The sequence below is a fragment of the Syngnathus scovelli genome, chromosome 5 (assembly GCF_024217435.2).
Source record: "Syngnathus scovelli strain Florida chromosome 5, RoL_Ssco_1.2, whole genome shotgun sequence".
NCBI lineage: Eukaryota > Metazoa > Chordata > Actinopteri > Syngnathiformes > Syngnathidae > Syngnathus > Syngnathus scovelli.
The window spans coordinates 5,515,247-5,540,958 of NC_090851.1; the positions used below are offsets into that span (position 1 = coordinate 5,515,247).

At 41.3% G+C, this 25,712-nt stretch overlaps 1 protein-coding gene across 4 annotated transcripts in view; it reads right to left on the reverse strand.

Moving 5' to 3' along the window:
• Positions 1-424: 424 nt before the first annotated feature.
• The window catches only part of LOC125969607 (multiple PDZ domain protein), a 30,851-nt gene continuing 5,563 nt past the window's right edge, over positions 425-25,712 (reverse strand). The window contains exons 9-44 of one of the 4 annotated variants that reach the window (XM_049721855.2): positions 25,507-25,611; positions 24,946-25,048; positions 24,770-24,861; positions 23,275-23,488; positions 23,006-23,080; positions 22,475-22,554; positions 22,149-22,295; positions 20,760-20,945; positions 20,502-20,663; positions 19,861-20,070; positions 18,984-19,145; positions 16,240-16,363; positions 14,545-14,743; positions 12,004-12,237; positions 10,787-10,942; positions 10,064-10,241; positions 9,677-9,787; positions 9,405-9,470; positions 9,003-9,074; positions 8,429-8,528; positions 7,520-7,728; positions 7,027-7,118; positions 6,820-6,937; positions 5,662-5,748; positions 5,299-5,577; positions 5,070-5,153; positions 4,727-4,920; positions 3,353-3,500; positions 3,206-3,277; positions 2,965-3,073; positions 2,723-2,766; positions 2,444-2,566; positions 2,159-2,263; positions 1,597-1,691; positions 1,383-1,506; positions 425-1,274 (exon numbers count right to left, since the gene is read on the reverse strand). In XM_049721855.2, coding sequence (XP_049577812.1) covers positions 1,128-1,274; positions 1,383-1,506; positions 1,597-1,691; positions 2,159-2,263; positions 2,444-2,566; positions 2,723-2,766; positions 2,965-3,073; positions 3,206-3,277; positions 3,353-3,500; positions 4,727-4,920; positions 5,070-5,153; positions 5,299-5,577; positions 5,662-5,748; positions 6,820-6,937; positions 7,027-7,118; positions 7,520-7,728; positions 8,429-8,528; positions 9,003-9,074; positions 9,405-9,470; positions 9,677-9,787; positions 10,064-10,241; positions 10,787-10,942; positions 12,004-12,237; positions 14,545-14,743; positions 16,240-16,363; positions 18,984-19,145; positions 19,861-20,070; positions 20,502-20,663; positions 20,760-20,945; positions 22,149-22,295; positions 22,475-22,554; positions 23,006-23,080; positions 23,275-23,488; positions 24,770-24,861; positions 24,946-25,048; positions 25,507-25,611 — 4,806 coding nt within the window. In that variant the 3' untranslated portion in view covers positions 425-1,127. The remainder of the gene's footprint in view (positions 1,275-1,382; positions 1,507-1,596; positions 1,692-2,158; positions 2,264-2,443; positions 2,567-2,722; positions 2,767-2,964; positions 3,074-3,205; positions 3,278-3,352; positions 3,501-4,726; positions 4,921-5,069; positions 5,154-5,298; positions 5,578-5,661; positions 5,749-6,819; positions 6,938-7,026; positions 7,119-7,519; positions 7,729-8,428; positions 8,529-9,002; positions 9,075-9,404; positions 9,471-9,676; positions 9,788-10,063; positions 10,242-10,786; positions 10,943-12,003; positions 12,238-14,544; positions 14,744-16,239; positions 16,364-18,983; positions 19,146-19,860; positions 20,071-20,501; positions 20,664-20,759; positions 20,946-22,148; positions 22,296-22,474; positions 22,555-23,005; positions 23,081-23,274; positions 23,489-24,769; positions 24,862-24,945; positions 25,049-25,506; positions 25,612-25,712) is intronic. The other 3 variants (XM_049721856.2, XM_049721858.2, XM_049721857.2) reach the window with 3 other exon arrangements.

Genomic DNA, 25,712 nt, shown 5'->3' on the forward strand with positions numbered 1-25,712 from the left:
GCGGTTTAAAAAATAAATAAAATAAAGCCTGGGTTCACGTGCCCTTTTTTGTATTAGTTTGACTTGTTCTTAAAAAAAATCTGTTTAAAGTCGTGGCTGCTGCAGTCAAATTACTAGAGTTGCCATCACACAGCCTTTATTGCGGGGATAAAAACTCATACTGATTGAAAATTGCATCGTAAAAAACTCCTTTGTAAAGACTACAATCTTTTCCTGACCTGTATTGGAGAATATTTACCATTGAAAAAAATATTTGTAAATCGAATCTTTAAAATGCCTGCCGTATTAGGATGCTATTTTTTTTCTAGTACAAGGACAAACAAAAAAAGAAAAAAAAAAGATGAGCAATTATTCACCGCTGCCATTTCGAATCCTAAACAAAGGCTGTTTCCCTCTACACAAAGGCGGGCAACAGATGATGTAATTTCATAATAAATGATCATTTAATAAGAACAATTATAGCATATTTCATTGTTGTAGCACTCCAAATACTGGGTGTCCATGACGCTCATTAATTGCCAATTTACAGAAAATAAGAATATCAATGGAGAAATTACAAAACAATTACTCATCATGGGCATGGTTCCTAAATGATACACAATTGCACAATACAAGTGAACAAAACAAAATTAACATTAAAACACCATTCACATTCGAGCTGTGTATCTGGTGTTATCATGAAATAATAACATATTCATCCTAATCACACAACTGCCCTTACACCTTGATGCCATACAAAATCTTGGCAAACGCACTTGGCATAATTCAGATTTTGGGAAATCACATTCGAGTTTGACCAGTGTATGTTGGATATCATCCAAAATTAATGGGAGCTGTTAATTTCAAGATCCTTGCAGCGTTGTTTTCAGAGGAACATGCTATTTGTTTTTTCATCGTCCATAGAAGAAACAATTTATAATATATAAAATGGGGCATTTATCTAATTATGACATCATTTTATAATATATCTCAAAATGTGGGACTTTGGAGTACACACTCAGGCTGAGGTAGTTCATCCAGAGTAATCAAACTGACTTCCCTTTTCAAGATTGGAATCTATAGTATATACGAGTGTGTGTGAGGCTGTTCTACATGAATAATGAACTTTTAAAGATGACAGGTCACACTCACGAGAGAACAGTGAGAACCACAGTTCCTTTGGTCCTCTTGAGGAGGTCCACAGCTTCAGAGTGTGTCACCCCCTCCAGACAGTGTCCATTCACCGCGATGATCTGATCACCTCGTTTCAGTCTTCCATTCTCAATGGCTGCTCCCTGCAGAGCACAATAACGGGTATGATGCAGAGGTCAAGTATGATGAACTACAAAATAACTCAATGTATATTGAAGTCTGCAAATATGTCCACCTGGACCGTGTCTGACCTTGTTAAAGATAGTTTTGATATAAATGGGCAGGTCTCCATGTGGGCTTCCAAAGCCTCCCACGATGCTGAAGCCCAGGCCTGAAGACCCTCGATCCAGACTGACGGTTTTGTACATCCGAGTACTATGGACATAAAAATGGAAAGCATATTGGATACTGTGTTTGGGGAGTACTAATTCCTTTATAAGAGTATGACGTCAGCAAGCTTCCTACCAGAGGTTGGTGTGAAAGCACGGCAAGCTACCAGTCTGGCCTGATGGTCGCTCATGTCCACCCCTGGGATCATGAGGGCTGCGTCCAGCTTCCACCTAAAGAAAACACACAATAAAGACTCAAAAAATACAACTGGTTCACGGAGCAAATATAAAGCTTCATTTTCCAATCACAAGAAAGTGCTGTCAAAGCTTTACAAAAGTACATGCTGCTGAAAATCAATTTATACTTGCTGTCCAAAATACAAAACTCATTCATCACCAGAACATTTAAATAAACTCTAATAGCAGTTTTAGTAAATCACAGAAAATTGGTAAACATTATAACAGAACACAAAAACTGCTAGAAACTGAACATGAATAAAGTGATTTTCAATTTGCAATTTTCAGCAATTATTCCTCTCTGATCAAACACAACAATAATTTCAGACAAAAGAACAGAATTTAAGTCAGCTAGCCAACAACTGGGAAATGACCCCACACTGTAGAATATTATGGAGTTATGGAGTTCTATACAGTTATTGCATCATCATGTTGGTTACCTGAACATGTTTTGACATTACCTGCAGGGTGACAGCGCCAATGGCATTCTTAAGCAAGGCCCCAGCCTGGATGTGAGTCATTCCCTCCATGGATACATCATTTATACTGAGGATCCTGTCTCCTAGCTGATGCAAACACAGAATACAATATACATATATATTATATATATGTATATAATAAGTCCTGAGAGAAATAAAGTTGGCAGATGAGTCGCCATAATTTGATGGAAATGACAGATGTCTGTCCCGCTACATAGTTTCGACATACACACGGGTATACGTATGTGTACCCATACACACACACACCTTTAATTGCTGTGTTTTGGCAGCTGATCCACTGGTATCCATGGTTGCAATAAAAAGAGGTACGTTGCCATGGGGACTGCCCACACCTCCTGCTAAAGTGATGCCTAGGGAGTCACGTGGACCCTGTGATGATGCCCCACACACACATGCACAAAACCACACATTATGTCCATAATGCTCCTTTCATTGAGCACATTGTTTACTCTAGTATACTCATGTACATTCAAATGGCTTTAAAGTTTTTCTTTGCACTTGCAAATATGAATCAGAGTTTCTAACCTTTTTGATAACAACTTTTTTGGGGGCAAGGTAGTCTTCAAATGCTGTTGGAGAAGAAAGTGAGCTTAGTTATCATTGTGCACTTTCATTCTTGATTACAGCAAGCACTCAAAATCACTTTACAGATAATTATTTCATAATTTTGAAATGTTCTTTGTTACGTGAAAGCCGTTGTGAAAGCGCAGTATAAATGAACATGGAGAATATCATCATAATGACTAATAGAAAATGAGAAAACTGACATGTTCTGTGTTCTGTCTCCCTCTGTTGGCAGACAGAAGAACTGGAGGGTGTCAGGGTGGAAGAGTCAGAGTCTTCTTCACTCTGGATAAAACACAACTTAAAGTACTCCTACATTCACAAACGAACATTGTTAAAATATTGCATCAACTACAGGAATGTTTCAAATCACAAAATTGATTAAGAATATATCAACAACCAAATAAAAATCACAGGAGAAAATTGGGTATGCAAACAGTTTACCTGGTTCCGTTCTGGGTATTGCAGTCCAGCTTTAAAACGAGCCACCTCAAGGTGAAACACGCCACAGCAATTCTGTTACAAAACCGAGAGTTATCCACCCAAAACTATTGTGTTGACATTGAGGTAAACACGATGTTGAAACCTTACCTGCAAAAGCCTCTCGGCGAGTTCTTGTGATTCTGCACGGACGTCCTCCCCGTTGATTGACAGAATCTGGTCACCTAGCAACAACCTGCCATCCAAATCCGTTACGCCTCCTTTGATGATATCTGACACAAAGATGCCGGTGTCATTACTGTTGGAAGAAAACAGAGGTCAAAGCTGCGTCTGCAGCACGGAAATAGAATACATGATGAGACCTGAAAGTGGGCTGTTTTGCATAACGTCACACTTATGCTACATGAAGCACCATAAAAAATTAGCACTCGTCGAGAATAATTCATCACGCCTCACAGATGCAGTATGACTATGAATTGCCTCTCCCGGTGCTGTGGTTATTAGAGGATTTTGAAAGTGTGTGATTTCATTATGTCCTTATCCATATATTGTGGAGATGCCCCATGGTAATACATGCTAGCAGCCACAAAATTAGGTACATCTGTCCAATCCACATCAACCTGTTCAAAATGTCCTTGGCGAGAACGTGTTGAAAATGTCCTGACTTCAACCAACGCAAACAATTTTGTCACATTGATTGGGCTCTACGATAATAAATAATTATTTTTGCATGGCATTAGTGAAAGCGCACTGTGGTTTGTCAATTGTTGATGAAGATCAGATCATATTGTATGACCAATTGATGCAGAAATCCAGGTTATTCCCAAGGCTTTACATACTTCCTCAAATTATTAATTGAAAAGCTCTCAGCAGAATTTATATCAGTGCTATTAAACAGATTCATCATCTCCTTACAGCACACTCATAAAAAAAAGAGAGACTTCCTTCTGATTTAGTCTCAGACCTGAAATTGGACCTCACCAACCACAAATCCAAGTTCTCTGAATAAAATGGAAAGATAATATATACTTTGTTGATTTTTTTCTTATATTATATCACAGACATAGATATAGAAAGTACAATAGTAAAAAGTGAGGCTGCAAAGACATGGATCAGTTGCACATGATGACACCTTTGTCAATATTATTCTTGGGTCAGAGCCATCATTCATCACATCACCTATGACATAATCAGGAAACTCACTAAAGAAACAAAAATAACCTCATCCATCAACTGAAAGGATCAACATGAAAACTTCCTCCACTTGTCTTCATGGATCAATAAACTCACTGTCAAAGCTACGAAACTATTTCAGACAATAAATCAAATCCAAGGAAGACAAAATAGAAATGCCTGGTTGCAAATGACCGCATTGTTTTGCATTAGGTATCCTCTGAATGTTTTATTCCATAACATAAAATCTCATCTTCTAAATGGCATTGAATTATTATAGGAAAATATGTAATTGACGACTTAATAATCCATCACAGACTTCTATTTAAGGTGTGATAGCAATTGACATACCTTTTGGCCACAGTGGTGAAGCCCAGTCCTTTAACAGGATGAGGCCTCAGGACAAGACTGAAGACATCCCATAGGTCCTCCTCCCTGTAGGCAAGCTGGTGTCTGAAAACACGTAGCTCAACACGTTGGGTGGTGAGTCTCAGCACACTTATGGCCTCATCGTGAGTGGCCTGCCTCAAGTCGATACCGTTGACCTGAAGCAAAAGACAGGCGGATGTTACAAAGGGTCGATGGGACAAAAGTGCAGTGGTGCTAAAGTAAATTAAGTAAATTCGATTTTTTGGGGACACGGTTTTGTTAGCTTGGCTGACTTTCAAGTACAACATATAAGTGTTGATCGTACCTCGAATATCTGGTCTCCGGCTTGCAACCTTCCATCTCTTTGCGCTGCTCCCCCATCATTCACCTCGTGGATTATTACTGACCCCTAGTGGATGATATTGCAAAACACCCCTTTGTCACTTCACTGCACTTGGATGTACTTCAAAGCAGACATCGGTGTCTCGTATTTAGTAGTAAAAAAAGGAAAGTGTAAAAGAGGTGCCAAATCAATTATAAATGATCACTCTCACCAACAGAGTGTCACATCCTCCAACAATGCTGAGACCCAGGCCCAAGTTTCCTTTAAAAATCTCTATGGTGGTTTCTTTGCCAGCCACAATGGGACAGTTAAGAGGGTCAGACGCTGAAGTGGCCGCACACCAGTCAGAAGGCTCCGTAGGAATTGTCCGCTTCGCACCGAGGGCTGTGGTGCGATCCGGAAGGGGCGATGCTACTTGATGAGGCTTTGACAAGGCGGAGGAAGTAGATGAAGTAGCCTCAGGGCAGCCGACAGACACTTTGACACTGGCCTGGTGTCGGAGTATAAGAATAGGAGTAAGCTGTCAATAATTAAATACACATGATGAAATCCTCCAATGAGGAGAGCTTTGTACCTTCTCCACATTCAGTTTGGTCCCAGGCTCGTCATTCACTGCTTTGACACTGCCCCCAACCTTTCCCATGCTGTCCCGCAAACAGAGCTAAACATTGAAGACAAGTAACATGCATGGGAATTTATGTCACACAGGAGTAAGATTAAAATTCAGACACCCTCTGGCCAAGCATCTCAATAGCTGTAGCCTTGGGCCCAACATGAAAGCTAATTAGCGTATGATGACATCATGAGGGGGGGGGGGGCATTGAAACTGCATACTCAAGGTTAATCTAGTAGAATTAGAGCTGGAACTAGCAAGGGAGAACACTCATCATGAGAATCTTTACAGTTGCATACATTATGTGCTGACATGGCCCTCATTATTATATCCTATCGGGACACCCTACAGCAAGATAAATTATGAATACGGCAATAAAATCGTCTTCCAAAAAGACTGTTGTGTCTGTGGGAATATTTGTTCATTTGTGAGGTCCGAGGTCACTGACGTGGGGACCTGAGAGAGGGCCCGGCCCGGCTCACAGCATCTGATCGTTTTATCCTACGCCTGTTAGTGGTGGAATTGAAAAGGGCATTTTTCACACTCTAATTAAATGTTCATTAACGGAAGAAAAGGTGTCTGTCTATATCATTCTGTTCATAGCAATTGCAGATTAATTCACGCAGAAAAAAAAAAAGAGACGATGGAGCCACTTGCAACTGGTGTAATTAATAAATAATGATTTGGATAAAGATAAGCTTAAGTGAGATTCAAATCTATTGGGCATTTAAAATTCAGACTTTTTTTCGTTTCAAACTGTCTCTCCCTTGTTTTCATTCCTTTATCTCTTTCACTTCCCTCTCCCCTATCCATTTAAGAGCCCCACTCGGTCACGGCAGGAGCCAGTAATAAGGTCCTCGAGGTCCGGACTATGGTAATGATTTTCCTTCCCAGACTGATGTTTATATGATGTAAGTATGGAAATGGGCATTGTGATTTGCAATACCACAAACAAATGTGATTTTCTTTTCTGTTCAGGCCCACTATTGTTTTGATTAGAAAAATATGGTGGCTAAAAGGGCAAAAAAAAAAAAAATTTTACACTTACAAGCATTTCACAGTTTCTGTCCTAAAGGCTTTACACTGGCTCATAGGTCAAATACAATAAGGTCAACATACCTGTGGTGGGATAACATTGTGGATATCTGTAAAGATTCCTTTATGAATTTCCGAGTCAGCCTGGCTGCTTAGTGTGTCATCACTCTCCATTGTGGAGCAGCTATTTTCACTTTTATTTCTGTGGAAACAACACACAGTTGCTACATTCTCATTCGGTCATTGGGATTTATACTGTAGGTATCTTAGAAACAGTTAGCGTGGTGTCACCTGATGAGAATGATCTTGACTTTAGAAGGAGCATTATCAATAATGGTGGAGGCATTCTGATGACTACGTCCATACAAGATCTGACCGTTGATCTATAAATCAAAACAACCAGAGGTCGACTTCATCTCATCCATCCATCACCACATGAATCTGATTTCTGTCATCTTTGTCTGTTTCTTGTCAATCATTCTCTTCCTACACATCTCCCCACAACTTCCATCACTCATTGCAAGAATTCCAAATGGCAGCAACAATCTTTCAAGAGCTCATTTTTCCTCATAAAGCCGGTTTCCATTTTTTGGTGCGCTCATCTTTGAGACCCGTACAGTGGAACGCTTTAGGCCGTTCATTTTGTGTCTTGTTTCTTAATTACATGACATCACACCAATCAGATGCTGACCGTGGTCCTGGAATGGTTCCACCTAAAATGTTCCACTACATTTTTGCTCTCTTTTTTTTTTAACCCACCATCCTCATTCCTCGTGTTTCTTACCTCCAATAACTCATCCCCCACCCGTATTCGCCCATCCAAGCCGGCAGGTCCTCGAGGATCTACATCAGCCACATAGACGCTCATGCGGGCCCTGGAGCCATCCTTATTGCCTGCGAGTCGGATTCCCAAACCATGTTCTGCTGTGTGCTTTTCCAACTCAATCATATGGAGCTTCCCTGACAGGCTGCCATAACGCTGGAGCATCTTTTCTGAAAAGTGGAGAGACAGCGTTAGTGATTGTTAGGCGAAATGGAGACGACGGTGAACCTCCAAAAGTATAGCATGCTGGAGGTAATGAGTGACACTTCATGTGGAGAGCAAGCGGCACACTCCAGAGGGGCTTGTGTGGGTGTGTGTTGCAGCAATTTGTCTGGAGGGGATGATGTCAGACGTGCTGTCAGAATGCTGAATGATGACTGTGTTCAATACAGAATGCACATATCCAGGATGACAAATGTGTGCGTGAGAGATGTGCATGGCCACTTCATCATTGTAATCAGAGTCACATGCGAGACACATGAGAGGAGACGGTCATTTTTTGTGGATTTAAAAAGGCTTTACGATGTTTTCATGAATACAATTTACAATTAAGTCAGTGTGAACAGGGATTGTTCGGACCACAATTTGTAGATTAGTCACGTTCATGATTAAAATTGTTGACACTTAATTACATTTTTTGCGATTTAGCTCTAGCACTAGCTTCCTCTGTCTTTTCTGGGAGCATTTCACAAAAATATGTTGTGGCAAAGAGGGACAGTTGTTGGCTCGCTAACATTACCGTCAACATTAGTAAGCATTTTCTTTCATTTTTGGGAATGGCAATGTGTCTCAATATTTATGTTCTTGTAAAGCATGTTTGTGTTGTAAGTTCTACATCTTTAGAAGAAGGCCTTAGCAAAGTTTGCTTACTTCTGCCAGTGTTCTCATGATCATCAGAGGCTGCAATGTTTGGTGTGTTGACAGTTACGGGGCTTGGCCGACCCGCTCTATTGGAAGTCTGCTGAGGCACCTTGGGAGAGGTTTTGCATTATTGAAAAGGCTGTTGGAGATGCCTCAAGGGATCCTTGAGGCATGAGTTGGACTACCCCTGAGGCCCGTTCGGCATGCTTGTGGGAGAAAAACTGACGCCCGGGATGCATTAATGTGTGCTATTTCAACGTGGGCTATAAATAACATGAAAGATGGCCAAAATCATGCATCACTTTTTGAACACCGTTTACAAATGCATGCAAACTTACTTCAAAAGAGCACAATGTTTATTCTTGCGCATTATGAATCTCCATCAAAGAGTGAAAACAAAGGGTTCGAACAAACAAGGTAGCTACTATAAGGGACTTTGAACAACAAGGGCTCTATCCACAAATATGTGCGTTAATTATAATTTGGGAGGAAATTGGTTTGGCGCAAATGCTAATGCAGAGTTGCTTTTATTAAGTATCCTGATTATTTCCAATGATGCACACACACAAAACAAGGTACTAACCTTAAATGGAGTTGGGGTGAATGGGTTTCTAGGGGGGAGACTAAGGAACAAACCAGCAAGATTCTGAACTTCCTATAATCGTGAGGGAAGACACACACATGCCAGCTCTAAATGCAGCATCACCATTAAAAACACACACACAAACATCCTGCCAAAGCATCATTTGTCAGAAATGCCATGTAGGAGTGAATGACTCATCACTATATACAGCAGTTCCAGCACACCAAAAGTGTGGGTGGGAGAAACATTACATCACAGCCTGCCTTGAAACGGTGTGGTTGAGAACGAAGGAAAAAAATAAATAAATAAAATAAATAAAAAACTATTTTCCAAACTTTTTTCCCCCCCAATAAAATCTTTAGTCACAGCAGATGTCATAGCACTGACAAAATGAGATTTTACCTGACTGCTGTGTGAGTTGGATGGCAAGATTGGAGTCGGTTTTTCATGATTGGGAATCAAAAGGGACTGTGGAAAAAAAAGACAAGCAGAATTTTAGTAAATAATAGTAAATACTGCACATCTTCCTATAATAAATATGAACAAATGGATGAAAGAAAGGAATGATGAAGAGCCTCAAAGGACTCCAATGTGACATAATGTAATGGTGTGCTAAACACTTAATGCAATCAGTATAGTACTATATTTTGGTGTGAGCTAAAGCTGCATCCTACCTGTGCTACCTGCTCTCTGGACTGGATCAGGAGGTCCACACAGTCTCCTGCCCTACGGATAGCCTCCACCGCCTGCTCATGACTGGCATCACTTAGGTCCACACCGCTCACCTTTGTCCAGAAAAACAGCATAAACGCTTATTGGCCAGTGTGTTAATTCCTGTTTACACATTCTAAAGCACTCCAATATTAAAGCTGTATGTGCCATCGAGATGATAATTATGTTTTGACGGAATCCAAGAAAAGGAAGTTGTATTTTAATTCAATAGGACTGGTGTGAAGAACACACTTTCTCCTTTGCATCCTTTCAGTCTCTCTTTGTTTATTCCATCTTTCGTTTTATTCTCTCTACCTGTATGTCAGCTCTCACTTACATTTTTAACATACCTCTAGTATCCTGTCTCCAACCTGGATGGCGCTATTATGTGCTGCTGGGCTCTCAGCGCTGATGTGCTTGATGAAGACGCCCCTCATCATCTCGCCACCACTCAGCCTCTGACCCATGCCCTTCCCTCCCATAATGCTAATACCAAGGGACTGGCCTGGTGCTCGGGTAAGCCGCACTCTAGAACATTAAAATACACAACAGTATTGTGTCATGACAAATCCACCAAGAGTAGAGGAAAAAAATTTTAAAAAATACTTTTTACATTTCCAGCACTTTATAAAACAGTAAAACACACACTCAAGAACACCAAACATACGTGAATGCATTTCACCCGTCTGCCTGATGGAGGCCGACTTGTCTTGAAACAGTACAGTGAACATTCACAGGAAGGACAATTAATCCAGTGCTATTTATTTTCGCTTGTAGCTTTCTGTATTCGCCGCCTTGGGCTGAGTCTTAGAGATTAAGTCAAAACAATGGAATATCATACCTGCCGCACAAAAGCGGCTCTTTGCACACTGTGCAGCTTACGTGATTTATCCAAGTGGGATGCAGTCATAAATACCAGCTTGAGATGGGCCTTAGTAATATGTGTTTAGCCTACAATGTCTTTTGAACATAACACAAACAGACTGAAGGATAGAAGCTGAGAAAGGTGAATGAAAGGAAATCAAAAATAAAATGCATACGCTGTATGAAGTAGCATAAAAAAATTCACTGACCGTCTCGGTTGATCCCAAAACACAGGAGTGCGAGAACGAAACTCTTCTGCCTCTTCATCCGCAGCCACCTTTCTGACTTCGTCATCGACGCCATTCTCATTTTTTCCTTTGCCTTCTGCTTCTTCTTCCCCCTCTTTGTGAGGTAGGCGCTGATGACTGAGGAGAAACATACTGGCACTTTAACAGCTAAAAGCTTAATGGCTGTACTGAATGATAAAAAAATCACATTCTAAAATAACCCAATCTGCCAAAAATATCTTTGGTGGGCACAGTACTTTAGGTTCAAACAGTCCTTAAAACTCAATTTTCAGCCAGTGAGGTCACAGTGAGGTAGTATATATTTGTATATGTGAGAGATTTCTTTCATGAATATATTTAACGGTGCAGGGTTGTATTAAGCCTGTTGAGGTGACTGATGGTGTTGCTATTTGCACACCGTGGGCCTATAGCCTGTTAGCTTACTCAGAAGTAGGCTGAACAAATAGTTCCAATTGGGTTAAGAGGAAGAGGGGGGGCATCCGGTATGGAGAACGTGAGACCAAGATGAAGGCGGGAAGGAAAAATGAGTCGAAGGAGTCGACCGAGAGAAAGCGATAGAAAAAGGATGGCGACAAAGTATTGAAAGATGGCTGTGAAGAGAAATGGGAGCGAGGCAGGGCTGGTGAGGGCGTCGGATGAGGAGAGAGAGAGGACGAGTCAGGGAGACGGAGTGAAAGCGGGGACAGACAGAAGCGAAACAATTCATTTTCGCTGACAGTCAGCAATGAGATCCATAAGCGAACAGCTAAATATAACTCAAGAGATTCAACATGCAGGCGGCGAGAGTGAGAGCGAGACACACACAAGCACGCGAGCCACAAAGGATGGAAAGGAGAAAATATGGACTGGAGACTGGCACTGAGCATACTCATGGATAGGGGTTATTAAAGTGTCAAATAATAACTCAGCGTATTAGCACGAGTGAGGATGCTGGGAAAGCCAAGATGTGTGATGCGTTACACTCATAAATTCCTAAGGTGAAAACATTAAAGAATTTACATTCCCCGTAATGTATAGCTGCACATTTCATGGCCTCTCTGCAGCAAACATATCAATATGTGATAGAACAGCAGCCTTGCGGTCCAATAAAGTCATAAAACTGAGACAGGTTTATCTCGCTCTGGGTCGGGATTAGGTGAGCATGAATAATAGGCCGGGAGCCGCCAAGCTTACATTACCTCCAGTCTGGATCTGGAATCACTCTAGGGACTACGTTGGTGTCTTCTAATAGGAACCTTGTTTTGCTTGTGGTCACATCTGGACCTGGGGTTTTACATTGGAGAGGGGATCGGGCCAACCATTGTTCTGGTGGTGTGGGGGAGGAAGTTGGCTCCTCTAGAATGGAGGCCAGCGGCGGCAAACACAGTCGGGTACGGTGCTCGTCCACCTGATGAGCCGGCACGTAATTTATACTATGGGAATGGAGGATGGGATGAAAACATAAAACAGTTACTAACAAGAACGTGCAGTACCGTATTTTTTGGAATATAAGGTGCACTGTGAATTTTCAAAAAATTCCGGGAACTTTTTGAAAAATTACAGTGCAGTACATATTCTGAAAAATATGGTGAATGGATGGACAAGTTACATAAAAACTAAACAAAGGTGCTCTCTACATATGGACACACACGGTAATAGCGAACAAATGAAATGAGTTCATGACCTAAAAGAGAGCAGTAATCTTCTGCTATGTTTTTGCTTGCGTCTTATCAACGATATGATTGGAAAAAATAAATATTATCTTCAGACACCCTTCACAATAACCGATTCAACGACAATTTCAAAATGTTCCAAAAGCTTCGATTGTACAAACATGCATCGTGTTTATTGAACTGACGCGTCAAGGACACATTAAAGGCTCCCTCCCACTTTCCTCTCTTCTGCCAGCGAACATGCTGTTTGAATCGCCTGAACGAGCCAATTTCCTGCTTCCACTCATGATGGCAGATTGAATATGTGGCTACTAAACTGTTGTGACTGAGCCATGTGGACAACCTGGCTTGTCTCAGCGCAATGCCTTTTTTCAAATGGCAAGCATGTCTGTCTTACTGGAAAGCTCATCTGCCTCCTAAGTTTGTCAGGAGGAGGCAGTGTGAGCCTGCGTGTCTGCGTGTGCGCTAAACTTCCCGCGCATCTACGGCTCGCTATTTAAAAGGTTCCTTTATTCCGAAGAGCGGTGTTCAAGGTGAGATGAGAGATGAATTATTCAGAGATTTTTTTTTTTTTCCGCATCTCTGGAAAAGGTTGTTTTGGGAGGTTAGGCCATTAAAAGGCAGCACGTGTGTGTTACAAGCAAGCGTGAATGAGTGAGTGGGTGTTTTGCAGGGCTACAGTGCAATGGGGATGGGGGACATCTTCAATCAGACGCACAACTGCTAGTGCAAGTAAAACGGAGAAAATATGCCTCTAATTCAAATGTTATTGTCTGATTTAATTCAACAATGATTGATTGCTGCGTTGAAAACAAATGAGTTAATTTAGCTTTGAGTGGGGCAAAATATGGATACAAATCCAAATTGTAGCTTTTTTTTCCCCCATTTTTTTGGAATGCAACGACAGAAGGGTGCCAGCTATGACAAAAAGGAAGACCGTGAGGATAATTACAAATTAAAAAAATGTCATGGCACACTATCCTCACAAATTGACCCACTCAGTGTGAAACATGGACCCGTTTAATTGAACCCCAGAAAGAGAAACTGGTAGGAATCCACCACTTATTTAGTTTGCCAAATGGCAACAATTAAGTGGAGACTTATTTTACCTTCTAACATCAAGTTACGACACATCGTTGGCATAAATAGATAGAAAACAATTTATTTCTAATGTGTAAAGAATCATTTTCAGACAAATTAAGTGATATTGGATTATTTCCAGCAGCACTCTAATGATCTCTTTTGGCACACTCGGTTGATAAAGTTGTTTGTTCTAAAACAATTTGCCGAGTTATTTTTACTTCTATCTTTGAGTTGGGGGACAATTAGTTGTGTAAACTTTCATTTCTTTGTAGTGAAATGCAAGAAAGCCAATTTTCTCAACAGCAACACTTAAAATAGTTTGTTGTGCTTGTAGCTCTGAGTTTTGAACAATGAGTCAATGTCAATTAGAATCAGAAATAAATCAGTTCAGCGTTTTTCTTGCTGTGTATATTAAATGAATGTAACATTTCAGTGCCTAATATAGCCGCACATTATTATTGACAATTTGTTGTTCGTGAACTAACACTACAAATAATATTTCTACGATACGATTGTTTTACAATATTGTGTTACTGTATCATTTTACAACTGGTGGTGAAAACTCGACATGAAATGTGATGATGGTGGAACACCCGGTTAAAAGTTTACAACACGCACCTCGTTAAAACTCATGCACTCAAACCTCCTTAATGGACCGATATGTTTGAGGTCATTTTATTGTGACCATTGGCGAATGTCAGGATGTAATGATGATCTTAGTACCGTTTTTTTTGTACAATTACTATAAAAATTGAGCATTGAAAAAACATCTATGTGACTCATTGTTGGAAATAGAAGAGGCTTTTTTTTCCTGTGCTGCGAATCCGAACCTTAAGGTCGTATTCAATCATGCTTTTTGAGGAACATTTAAACTGTAACCTGTCTCACCTTTTTTCCATTTCAGCTTTGGACCTATTTTTGGTGCTGTGTAAATGTGATTTTTTTTTTTTTAATGGAACGCTGCGAGACAGTGACGTGCTTCACCTGAGCTCTGGCCCAATGACGGAGTGTCTACGCAGCATCGACCGGGCCATGGCGTTAGTCAGGTTGGACGTAGATTCCCCGTTGATCGCCAAGATTGCGTCACCCACTCCGAGTCTGCCATCTTGACTGACAGAGCCCCCAGGGGCCACGCTGCGAACCAGCATGCCTGAGCCGTCCTTGATAGCACTCACCGACATCCCTGCCGATGTGGACGCACACACACACACACAGACACAAGCGTGCACACACACAAACAGGTGAGTGGAGGATTTTCTAAGGAATCTTTTGAAGACATGCCAAACAGACAGACAGTTGTCCAAACAGACACCTGACTGTGGCATATCAGCATAATCGAGACAGACACTAGGCAGATTAACGCACAAACACGGCTACAAACGCTTGACATTCACACAGCGTAAGCACCTGTATCAAGAACACCCACGCACACACCCACAGGGGGTCATAGGTCACAGGTGACCAAAGGGGTAACACTGCTGGTTTGCACAAACACTCGACTGTGCCTTTATCAGTCGGTATGCTAGGCCGATTAGAGGAGCGGGTAAATCATGCGCACACACGCACTCACACGACTGTCTAACGAAAGACTCATCCGCCACACTATGGTCGTACATAATTTGAAGCCGGTCAAAGAAATGACTGCTTACTTTGGAGCAAATAAGTATTTTATTATTTTGCATTCAAATTACAATACAATCATAGTGCATGGGATTACAATGAACAGCTAGTGAAGTGGACAGGACAAAATAGGAGACACATTTCAAACACATGACAAAAGACAAAAGTGATGAATGTCTCGAAATCTCAAATGAGTTGAAACACTGACATGGATGCTTTTATGTCCAAATATAAGACTGCTGTTAACTGCTTGTGGACTTTATTCAAATAAAAGACTAATATGTTTATCCCAGCCAATACCAACTATGACAAAAAAAACCTTGAGATTTTTTTAAAATTATTTTATGAGCAAGGTGAAGTTACTTCAAAACCATCAACCTTTTTGACTCGCCGCTCAAAATTACCATAAATATATTGTTCACACGTTTGTCTTCTACATCGAATTTCCAAAAATAGACAAACTGACGATGCTAATTAACGTGTTTTACTGTAAATGGCACCTAATGACAACATACCGCAATGGCAAAAAAAAAAGTACACTATTATTAGCCACCATACTCAAATCTTGCACCTCCAGACAAAATGTAAATATCTAATATAATGTCTTCTATGATACAATCAATGCATTTAGCTAAACCTTGAAAACACATACAAACACAACTTGTATTTTTTGGACGGACTAAAACAACAATTTAAGTTGGAACAATTTTGAAATATAAATTATCGACATTTATGGCAGCAAGGTTAGTAGGACAAGGCAAGCAAATTGTTTCAGAGAAAACAATTTGCTGAGTGGTTTTTACTTCTACGATCTTCAAGTTAGGGTTCAAACACACTACATTTATTCTTCTTATGATATATTTTGACACACACACACACACACGCACGCAAACACACACAAACATGGTAATGGTAAACTCTCTAGTATAAGCAGCCCAAAATTTCACCATTCCTCTTCATGGCGGTCATCATCCCCACTGCCTATTATGGCCATTATGGCCATGCCTGCAATGTACACACACCAAGACACCATCACCATAAGCAAGACGGAGGACATACCAAGGCTACGGTTGCCCCGGACAACTGTGATTGTCTTTTCAAAGCTGGTGCGCGGAGGTAGAGGAGGGGCGGGCTGCATGTCGTTGTCTTCCTTCATGCCAAAATGCAGATGCGGCTGGATTCCCTGAAAGGATGTAAAGAGAGAAACCATTCAGATACCTTTTAAGATCAATTGATTGGTTGTCTATTGTCTTTAATCTCCTCAATGTTGAAAACAGCATCTTGTTGCATGTCTCTTTGTTGCCGGCGGCATTGTGGCCAGTCACGGAGCATTTCGAGGTGGCCTGGTTGCCAGTTTTCCTTGATTTTTTTTCTCCTCCATGATGACGCCCGGCAACCTCGCGATCACCCAGTGAGCTCCCTGAGGCGAACTGTGCTCAGTTGTACTTTGATTTTTCTACGCAATTCCCACTTGTTCCATTTTTTCTATGACGACACCATGCAGTGTTTCAAGTGGAAGGCAGGCTCGGTTTTGACTGATTTTAAATGCTTGCTATTTTTTTTTAATTTCATTCTGAATTTGAAGGTTTATGAACAATTCACCTTTTCATGGTGTGTCAAATGTACGAGAAAATATTTGTCAGGGTCTCTAATGTTATAATTATGCGTGCAAATAATAAAATAAAGATCTTGCGATGGCCATGGTTTGATTTGAGAGTAGCTTGGGCTATTAATTACTATCAAAACATTTATTCTAATGAGATTTTGAGCTGACTTGTTGTTGTTCAACCTTGACAGTTCCAAAATATCGCAACGAGCGCCATATAAAATGTTCATATTAATCTTTACTTTAGAAATACAAACTGTAGAGAACTTGTGCAAGATATCTGACAATTTGGTCATTGCCATTAATAACCCAGTGCTTTATTCCAGTTGTGCCTGCTCGGCAAATAGGAAGGTCCCATGAGAAACAAAATGTGTCGGAATGCAGCTGCTCCTGCAGACAAACGTAGTCGCTTCAAGATTTTAACTCCAACTGTGTCCTCAGAAGCACGGGATGTCAAAAAATAATTTAAAGAGTAATAACTTCGCAGGGTGAAGGCCTCGGGATTGCTTCTAGGATGGAGCATACCAACAAAGGTAGACTACACCAGTCCCGGTGGATGCTTCCATAAAGAGAAAGGTTCAGTGAGGAGAAATTCTTTGAACCTTCACAGGCGGCACTGAAGTTCACATGCTGTCTTTGCAACATCTTTGATGAGAAACCTCAGCGTGTGCAACTCGCTACGTGTGAGACAAGGGTAGATCATGTTCTTGCGTTGCACCGGGTGCTGTCGCCGTTCACGAGGCGTACACTTACACAGCCGGACACAATTGCAGGCAATTAAGCAAAGTCCGGCACAAAAGGCTGCGACAAGAGAGAAGCACCTCTTTGACATGGAGCACTTTCCCTGACTCGGTACAGCCTGCTTCAAGCTTCCTATATAGAACACTCCGGAGTACAGACATGGTGATCTACTTTTAGACCTGTAATGAGAGCTTCTAATGCTGAGCCTCAAGACTTTATACACTGAACAGCAACAACATTAAGACTACTTGCATGATATAACTAGATCCAGACAAGACCAGTATAATTATTATGGATTGTCGAACTGTTTCTAATATTTTGGTCATATTCAGCTTGTCACTATGATGCAGTGCATCATTACAATATTGCTGGCTACAAAACTGCAATATTATTCTGAAATGTATCTCTCCCAGACAACGCTGATCACGTTACACTGTGTGATATTACGCAAGATTACAGTTGCAGATGCATAGCTATATAAAGTGAAGGGGTCACCAACACTCAAAAAAATGTTTAGGGATAATTCACAAGATTGATGTATTTCAATTACATACATCATTTGAATTACAGTACTTGAAATTCAGCATACTAAAAAGGTCAATGAAAATAAAGTACGCCATTCAGTTTTCTGAGTGAACATGCTGTCTGCGTGCACGAGGCAGCCCCGAAAAACCACATAAGTAGATCGTGGTCTTGTTCTATAAATAACTGAGCAGTGATGGGTTATTTTTATTTCCTTGGAATAATGTAGAATTGACCAATTAATTAAATGTTAATTAATTAAATGTCTATGCTTGCAGAGAGTTACAGAATATAAGATCCATCTATCCATCCATCCGTACGTACGTCCATCCATCTGTTCACCCAATCCATCCATCCATCCATCCATCCATCCATCCATCCATCCATCCATCCATCCATCCATCCATCCATCCATCCATCCATCCATCCATCCATCCATCCATCCATCCATCCATCCATCCATCCATCCATCCGTACGTACGTCCATCCATCTGTTCACCCAATCCATCCATCCATCCATCCATCCATCCATCCATCCATCCATCCATCCATCCATCCATCCATCCATCCATCCATCCATCCATCCATCCATCCATCCATCCATCCATCCATCCATCCATCCATCCATCCATCCATCCATCCATCCATCCATCCATCCATCCATCCATCCATCCATCCATCCATCCATCCATCCATCCATCCATCCACCAAACCCACTCGATCCATCCACCCATCATCCATCCAGAAATATAAGTTGACAAAATGTTTATGCATTAATCAGTCCGCCAGAAGTAGCTCTCACTTTCAAAAAGGTTGCTGACCCGTACAGTGGAAAGAGCGCCGGAAGCATAGACAAAACACACACAGCATCAAAGTAAGACAGCTGTCAGAGTCATTTTGGCTTGTTTAAATCTCACGCATAGAGCTTACTTACCGAGTTGTTGTAATATGTTTGGACGTTGTTATCCGCCAGGTTGCAAGTGTCGGCCTCAGCCGCCTCAGCTAGCAGGGTGACCTGACTGTGGCTCTCGCTGTCATCGCAGAATGACCGTGTGCTCCTTTCCAAGATGGGCGTCAAGCCGCCGCAAAGTTCCAACTGACAACACACGAATACCAATCTGAAATGTAGCAGCTTATTATAAGAACAGCCATGTATCCTTCATCCGAAATGTGCCTAAATTACAAGGTATGAGGCAAGTAAGAGAGAGAAGGTGGCAGTAAATTAGACACCCGTCATTCCTCCTCCTCTTGCCTCTCCATTTCTAGTGTGGCTTAGCTTTGTGTTCACCTCGGAGGGGCATTAAATATTCAGACGGGCAGTAACTGGACCCCGTGGTCCTTGTTACTAGGCCACAGTCCACAACAAAAGAGAACTGTTCTTGAGAGTATCTTCAGTAATTAACTCATCTTGGATAATAAAATGTCACATACTGCGTGCATCTCGCGGGGCTATTAGTCTCGTCGAGATGTATATGTCATAACTCGTTAGCTAGTCTATTCTAATGAAATTATTTATCACTATTGGGCACGCCGGAAAAAAAAGTCATGGATGTACATTTATAAATAACTTCATCTTACAGTTATTAGCCAAAGCTGTTTAAAATCTTTATTTAGCTCACATGGGGACGAATAATGCCAACGTAATGGTGACATAGTTTTAAACCGAAACAACCACAGTAACATTGGATTTAATTAATCCAATGTCACTACTGCTATTTAAGTCACGATTGTATTTTCACAACTAGTGTCACTGTCACACTGTCGGTTCTTTTTAAATGCACAAGAGATAAACGGAGGTTTTTCCAACATACCGGCAGCGGTTTGGCAACACCAATATGCACGGGGCCATAACCGGTGGACTTCAGTACATGCACGGCATAATCCAGACTGGAACCTTCCAAGTCGGTCTCATTAACAAACATGAGGCGATCTCCGGGGAGCAGGCGGCCATCTCGGTCAGCGACACCGCCCGGCACCAAGGAGCGGATTACCAGCACTGTTTTAGTAGCATCCTCCGGATCCTGCAAGACGAGCATATGGAAGATGAGATGCATAAAAGACTTGAAAACCCAGTTTTATTTAAAATTGAAGGCAGATCATTTATCTCTGATGTTTTTTTAAATACAAACATACATAATAAAAGTGTCCCCATTTTTATTTATTTTTAATTGTGTTATCTGTGGGAACAGTGTGGGAATAGCCAGCTTGGCTTGGGTTGTTTTGATCGTGATATTTTTAAATTCTCTCAAACCATATTTTAATATGCTGCATCTGGGGTTTGAGGTTTTTTTTTTCAAGAAAAGTTCTACCCCATTTTATCAGATGAATTCTCACATGGACTTTCACATTGCCTTTTCTATTTTCTTCACTGAGGTGACACTGTTGTTGCGAGACTGCAGCTTATTGCTGTCTGATCTATTTTTAGAAAGGCTATAAGGTCCTTGTCTATTACCTGGTAGTCCAGGATGCTGAAGCCCAATCCCGACTCCCCTTTCTCCAGCTCTACCACCTGCGCCTCTCTTTCCCACATGGCCAGAGGGGGTGACATCGGGGGCACCCCGCGCTTTGTGATGTCCTCGGCCGTCGGACAAGGAATAACGCAGCCCTGGTCCAACTGGGACGGGAATAGAAAAGGACATTTTATCCTGCCTTAGGAAAAGGAATAAAAAAAACAGTCCTCCCTTTCTCATCTGCTCATTCCTGCATTCACCTTGTCATTGAACTCAGCCAGCAGCTCTTTCAGGGTGAGTTGGCTATCGTCCTCTTCTTCCTCATCGCTGTCAGGGATGGCAGGGGCGCCGATGCGAGAACACACCAGGTAAACACACATGGGCAGCTCCTTGAGGATGTTGACCACCTCTTTGTGTGTTTCTCCAATGAGCGGAATGCCGTTCACCTGCAAGGAAAATGAGACACCGTATTTTTTTAAAATCCGGATATTTATGGGTCCTTTGCTCACACGCAAACTGCATTGCGGGTGAAGAAAAGTTTGGTCAAATGAATTCGTGAACTGTTAGCTTAGCTGTCACTTAGCTGAGCTGTTTTTATTGATTTGACATTTACATTTTTAATACAAGTATCATCCGTTTGATTACTATTCTTTCCTGTGAATTTTTTTTCACACCCTAACCAACTTGAGCAGCGTCCTTGAATATGAGGTGCGCCAGAAAGGCTCTGGGACTGGTGTCAGAACAAATATATTTCAAATCCAAACACGTTTTTACATTAAACGTAGTCGACCTTGGCACGCTGCAGACATTGAACCTTTTCTCACATACTCAGAGAGAATATACGGATTCTATGTGCCACAGTCATGGATCTTCCTAAACCGCTTGGAGGACAAACGATTAACCAGCATGTCCGCAAAGAGATCCTGTTGAATTTATTAAGTTGATTGCTGAAGAAGTTGTGGCAGAACAACTTGTAGGCTGCAGTTCACAACGCCCTGAGCATCCCAGTTATTGGCTGAGAAGAACACAACTATGCTGGAGCAACCTACTCACCAGACTTTGCTGTAAAATTGTGGAATTTCTGTGCTATGCTTGAATCGTGAGGTGAAGATAAAAAAGATCGCACTGTCACTATAGATTTGGACTGCGGCAGGACAGTCGATGTCCAGAAAATGGCATCTGTATGGCTTTGGAGGCCAGAAATGCGAGTTTTATAAATTCAACAAACCAAGCTCTCTTCACGAAGGAATATGTGTAGGTTCGTGAACTTTCTCAGAATAACCGTGGGAGTGCATATTCTCACCCCCCTTAAGTGCAGAAATGCAGGGCACACTCACACCCACCTTCTTATTACCACTTGGCCGCCTTAAGGGAAACTCTGTGTTCATTACGAAACTACACTGTGCTCTTAAAAGCTGACCTAAATGAAATGTTCATAGTTATAATAATCATAAAAAAACTGCAATCCTAATGTCACGAACTCAAAGAGAAACACATCCCAACTCAGTTTGAGGCTGACAACTTTCATTGGCCTTGACCATGTTTGCATAGATCCAGGCAAGCTAATAACAGAACCATTCATTCATTTTCCAAACAACGGAATCTGACCTAGATCCAGCAGAAATCAACTATTAATTTAGGTTCTTCACCTCTAGTATCTGGTCGCCAAGGAAGATCTTGCCACTTTGCCCAATCGGGCCCTCGGGTACCACGGAGCACAGGTAATGATGTCCAGCCCGAGCCTCCAGACTGATGCCAAGGCCGCTTGTCTCACTGAAGCGCTGCAGCTGACAAACCTGAAAGAGCAATTGTACAATAATAAATCAACCTGTTCTGGCCAATAGTGGAAATGCTTGATTTTTTAAATTATTTTTTTATTTTATAACTGCTCATCCAAGTATAAACACAAAAAAATGTACGCCTATTGTACAAATTCTATACCGAATTGAATGAAACAGAGTGCAAAGGTACATACTACGACTTCATATCTTGGTCCAACTGCTCGTTGCCACCTCATCCTTAGGTCTTCTTCCTCTGCCGGTGTCAGTTTCACACCTGAGATCACAGACATACAGCTATTCACGATTGGCCAGGACAGAAAGCGTTGAGTCGTTATCGTGACCTTGGAGCAATGCATGATGTCTCCAAACAAAAGACAATGAAGTGTTCATTATCACACCCACTATCAGATTTCTTGGCAAACAAATATTTTCTTGTACTTGATCTTTGAATGCCTCATAGCAATCAAGGCCCTATTTAACAGAGCTCCCCAATCAAACCCAAAGATGGCTGTCTAAATAAAGCGGCGTATGCGGGCAGGCAAATCATCCGGATGGAGCCGAATGAGTTGGATAAACACATGATTGCGTGCCACTAAAAATAGACTCTCATCAAAAAGCATGCTTCGCCGCCACATCGCTCTTCCACGAGCCTACTTAAGAGTATCAGAGCGAGTCTCATCATCCACTTGCAGACTGCAGCGCGGCATAAGGAAACGGGAGCTTACCGTTTCTTGAATCATGTCGGCGTCGTCTGTCGGCGTATGCTGCACGCCGGGAGATTTCACGCAGTGAGCATATTCCTTGGAGGGAGCAAGAGTTTTGCAAACATGCGTGTAAACACACAAGGAATGAAACTCGAGTTTACACTCACGAGACACGCAATTTAAAGAGATGTATTGGATGTACAAATATCACCCTGACAATTTTAATCAAAACCGAGCAAATATCGCATTGGTACAGAACATTCAACATCTTTGTGAGCTTCACATATCACCTGTCTCATGAATCTTGTTTAGTCCCACTTTGTAGGGATTGCCCTCGTGGAAGCTGTGGGAGTGTCGGAGAGGCTGGAGCGGAGGGACCGGGGGCAAAATGTGACTCAAGCGGACGGCCTTTCTCAGGAGTCTCAGTCTGACGACGGGACCCGTCCGTCTCAGCACCTCCATCGCACGTTGCTCACTGCAGCCCTGGAGGCTCACCCCATCCACCTGGTGAAGGGACACACAGAAGTGAGGGTGACAGAGATGAAGGGAGAGTCAAGAAGGCAGTAACTGTTCCCATAAAAAAAAAAATAATGGAAATAGAAAATGAAAAATTATATATCCTTTTCTATCAATATCTCAGACTTCCTCGTCACATTGGTAATGTGTCACACACAAATATTTCAAATTTAAAAGGGACCTTTCAGGAATTATAGGCAATATAAGCACCTTAATGTTTTTCCTCCCTTCCCTGTTTTTCTACAGACAGCAAAAATTCTTGCGGAGGAATTCTCAGAAGCACTAAGCACAGACGCAAACTACCCACAAGAGACATTTTTTAAGCAATTTAAAGCACTTCCAAGGTGTCTTACACAAAGTCTCTGATATCATCCATCAAAATATAAAAATTCAAAACAACTGAAACAATTTACTTTGGGGGTTAGTCATACATCTCTGATTGTTGTTACCATGGCAACTAGACCCCCTCCAGTGACTATATTTCATATAAATCGACTTGTGAATGTACTCTTTGTGATGTTATTGGAAACTTGTGGAGAAGCTCAGAGTCCCTTGAGGCTCACCCTTGCGCATATAGTACATCGTGCAAATAAATTGCACCACCAGCTAATTTAATTATTGTGACAATACGATTTATTCAAGGTCAGGACACAATTTTTTTGGGAAATGGCAGCTAACAAAAGATTTACTTGGCTGTTTAATTTCACACTTGATGGGTGAGCAGGCACTCCAGAGACCTAATTATTTGTATACAAACAGTTGAAAAGTCAATTTCCCAGAACATATCCGCTTTAAAGCTTGAGCTTATCCTGGCCTATAACAAGGACCCAGGCAAACTTGTGACTTTGTGTGAACCTCGCACTGGCTCCTTCAGGACATTGAAATAAACAAGTGGATTTGAGCTTGGATACTATCGTATGGGGACAAACTGCCATGAGAGTGACCCGGTATTTGTTTGAGATATTTATTGTTATTGCCAATTGTTCGCACACTTTTTACTTTCCCGGATGCAATCTTCTAGGGAAAATAACAACAACAATTCCTAGCGGTATAAAATGTGCTCGACAAATATTCTTTTTGCTAATGTAAGGTCAGGAAGCCATCTTAGATGTCTCGGCTTGGAGTACACTGCTTTTTTTTATTCAAGTTACCAGGAACTACCTTGAAATACAATATTTGGGTACAGGCGCATAAGACAGAAATGAACTCCTGATTTCTAAAAAATGTTTACCGTGCAATTTAAAAACTTTTTTTTTTTTCAAGACTTACAGACAGGATGATATCTCCAATATGAATGTGCCCATCTTGGTCGACACTGCTGCCCTTCAAAATGCTCTTTACTGTAACACCAGCACTGTATACTGAGAAGGAAAAAAAAACACAGCCCCACATCACACCCTTTTTGATTATGTTTTGATCTTCGAATATGAAGCATCTTATATTACTTGAGTTGAGGTCGCCTATATAGCTGGAGATGGTGAATCCCAGCCCCCGGCTGTTTTTAGTGAACTGCACACTGAACTCGTAGTCATCGTTCAAGTCAAAGAGCTGGTGAAAAGGCAGAGAGACAAGATTGTATACACCCACAGACACACCTACACAGTCTATTAAGAATGATTAGAAAACAATCATAATGCACACCTTTTGAGGTATTGTTATCATAAAATGTTAATTATTGTGCTGCTCGTTTCAATTAACCGTACTGTAGCGAGTGGAGGTGTTTTATGTCGTGACAAAATGCTCACACATGCTAAATAAGTACATAATAGTGAAAGCCTAGCAAGGCCAAATGCTAGATAACAGCAATTTAACCACCGGCGTGCGTAATCATCATTAAATTTCCCATAAGTGTTTTTATGTTCGCCGAGAAACGTAAATGTCATCAAAATATAACAAAAAGCACTTGCGATAATTTATAAACTACAACCAAAAAGGACATTGCTCGCACAATTAAGCCTTGATAATATTGTTTTGGGGATATTCAATACATTTTGGGATTAACAAACCTCGCCGTCCAAGGACTCCTGACTGAGGACAGGAGAGGAAATGTTGTCCTTGCTGATATCCCTGGCGATGAGTAGCTTGACCTTGGTACCAGCATTTCGTAGCACCTGGGTCACGAAATGGCCAGTGAATATGAATATGAATATCTATCTATCTATCTATCTATCTATCTATCTATCTATCTATCTATCTATCTATCTATCTATCT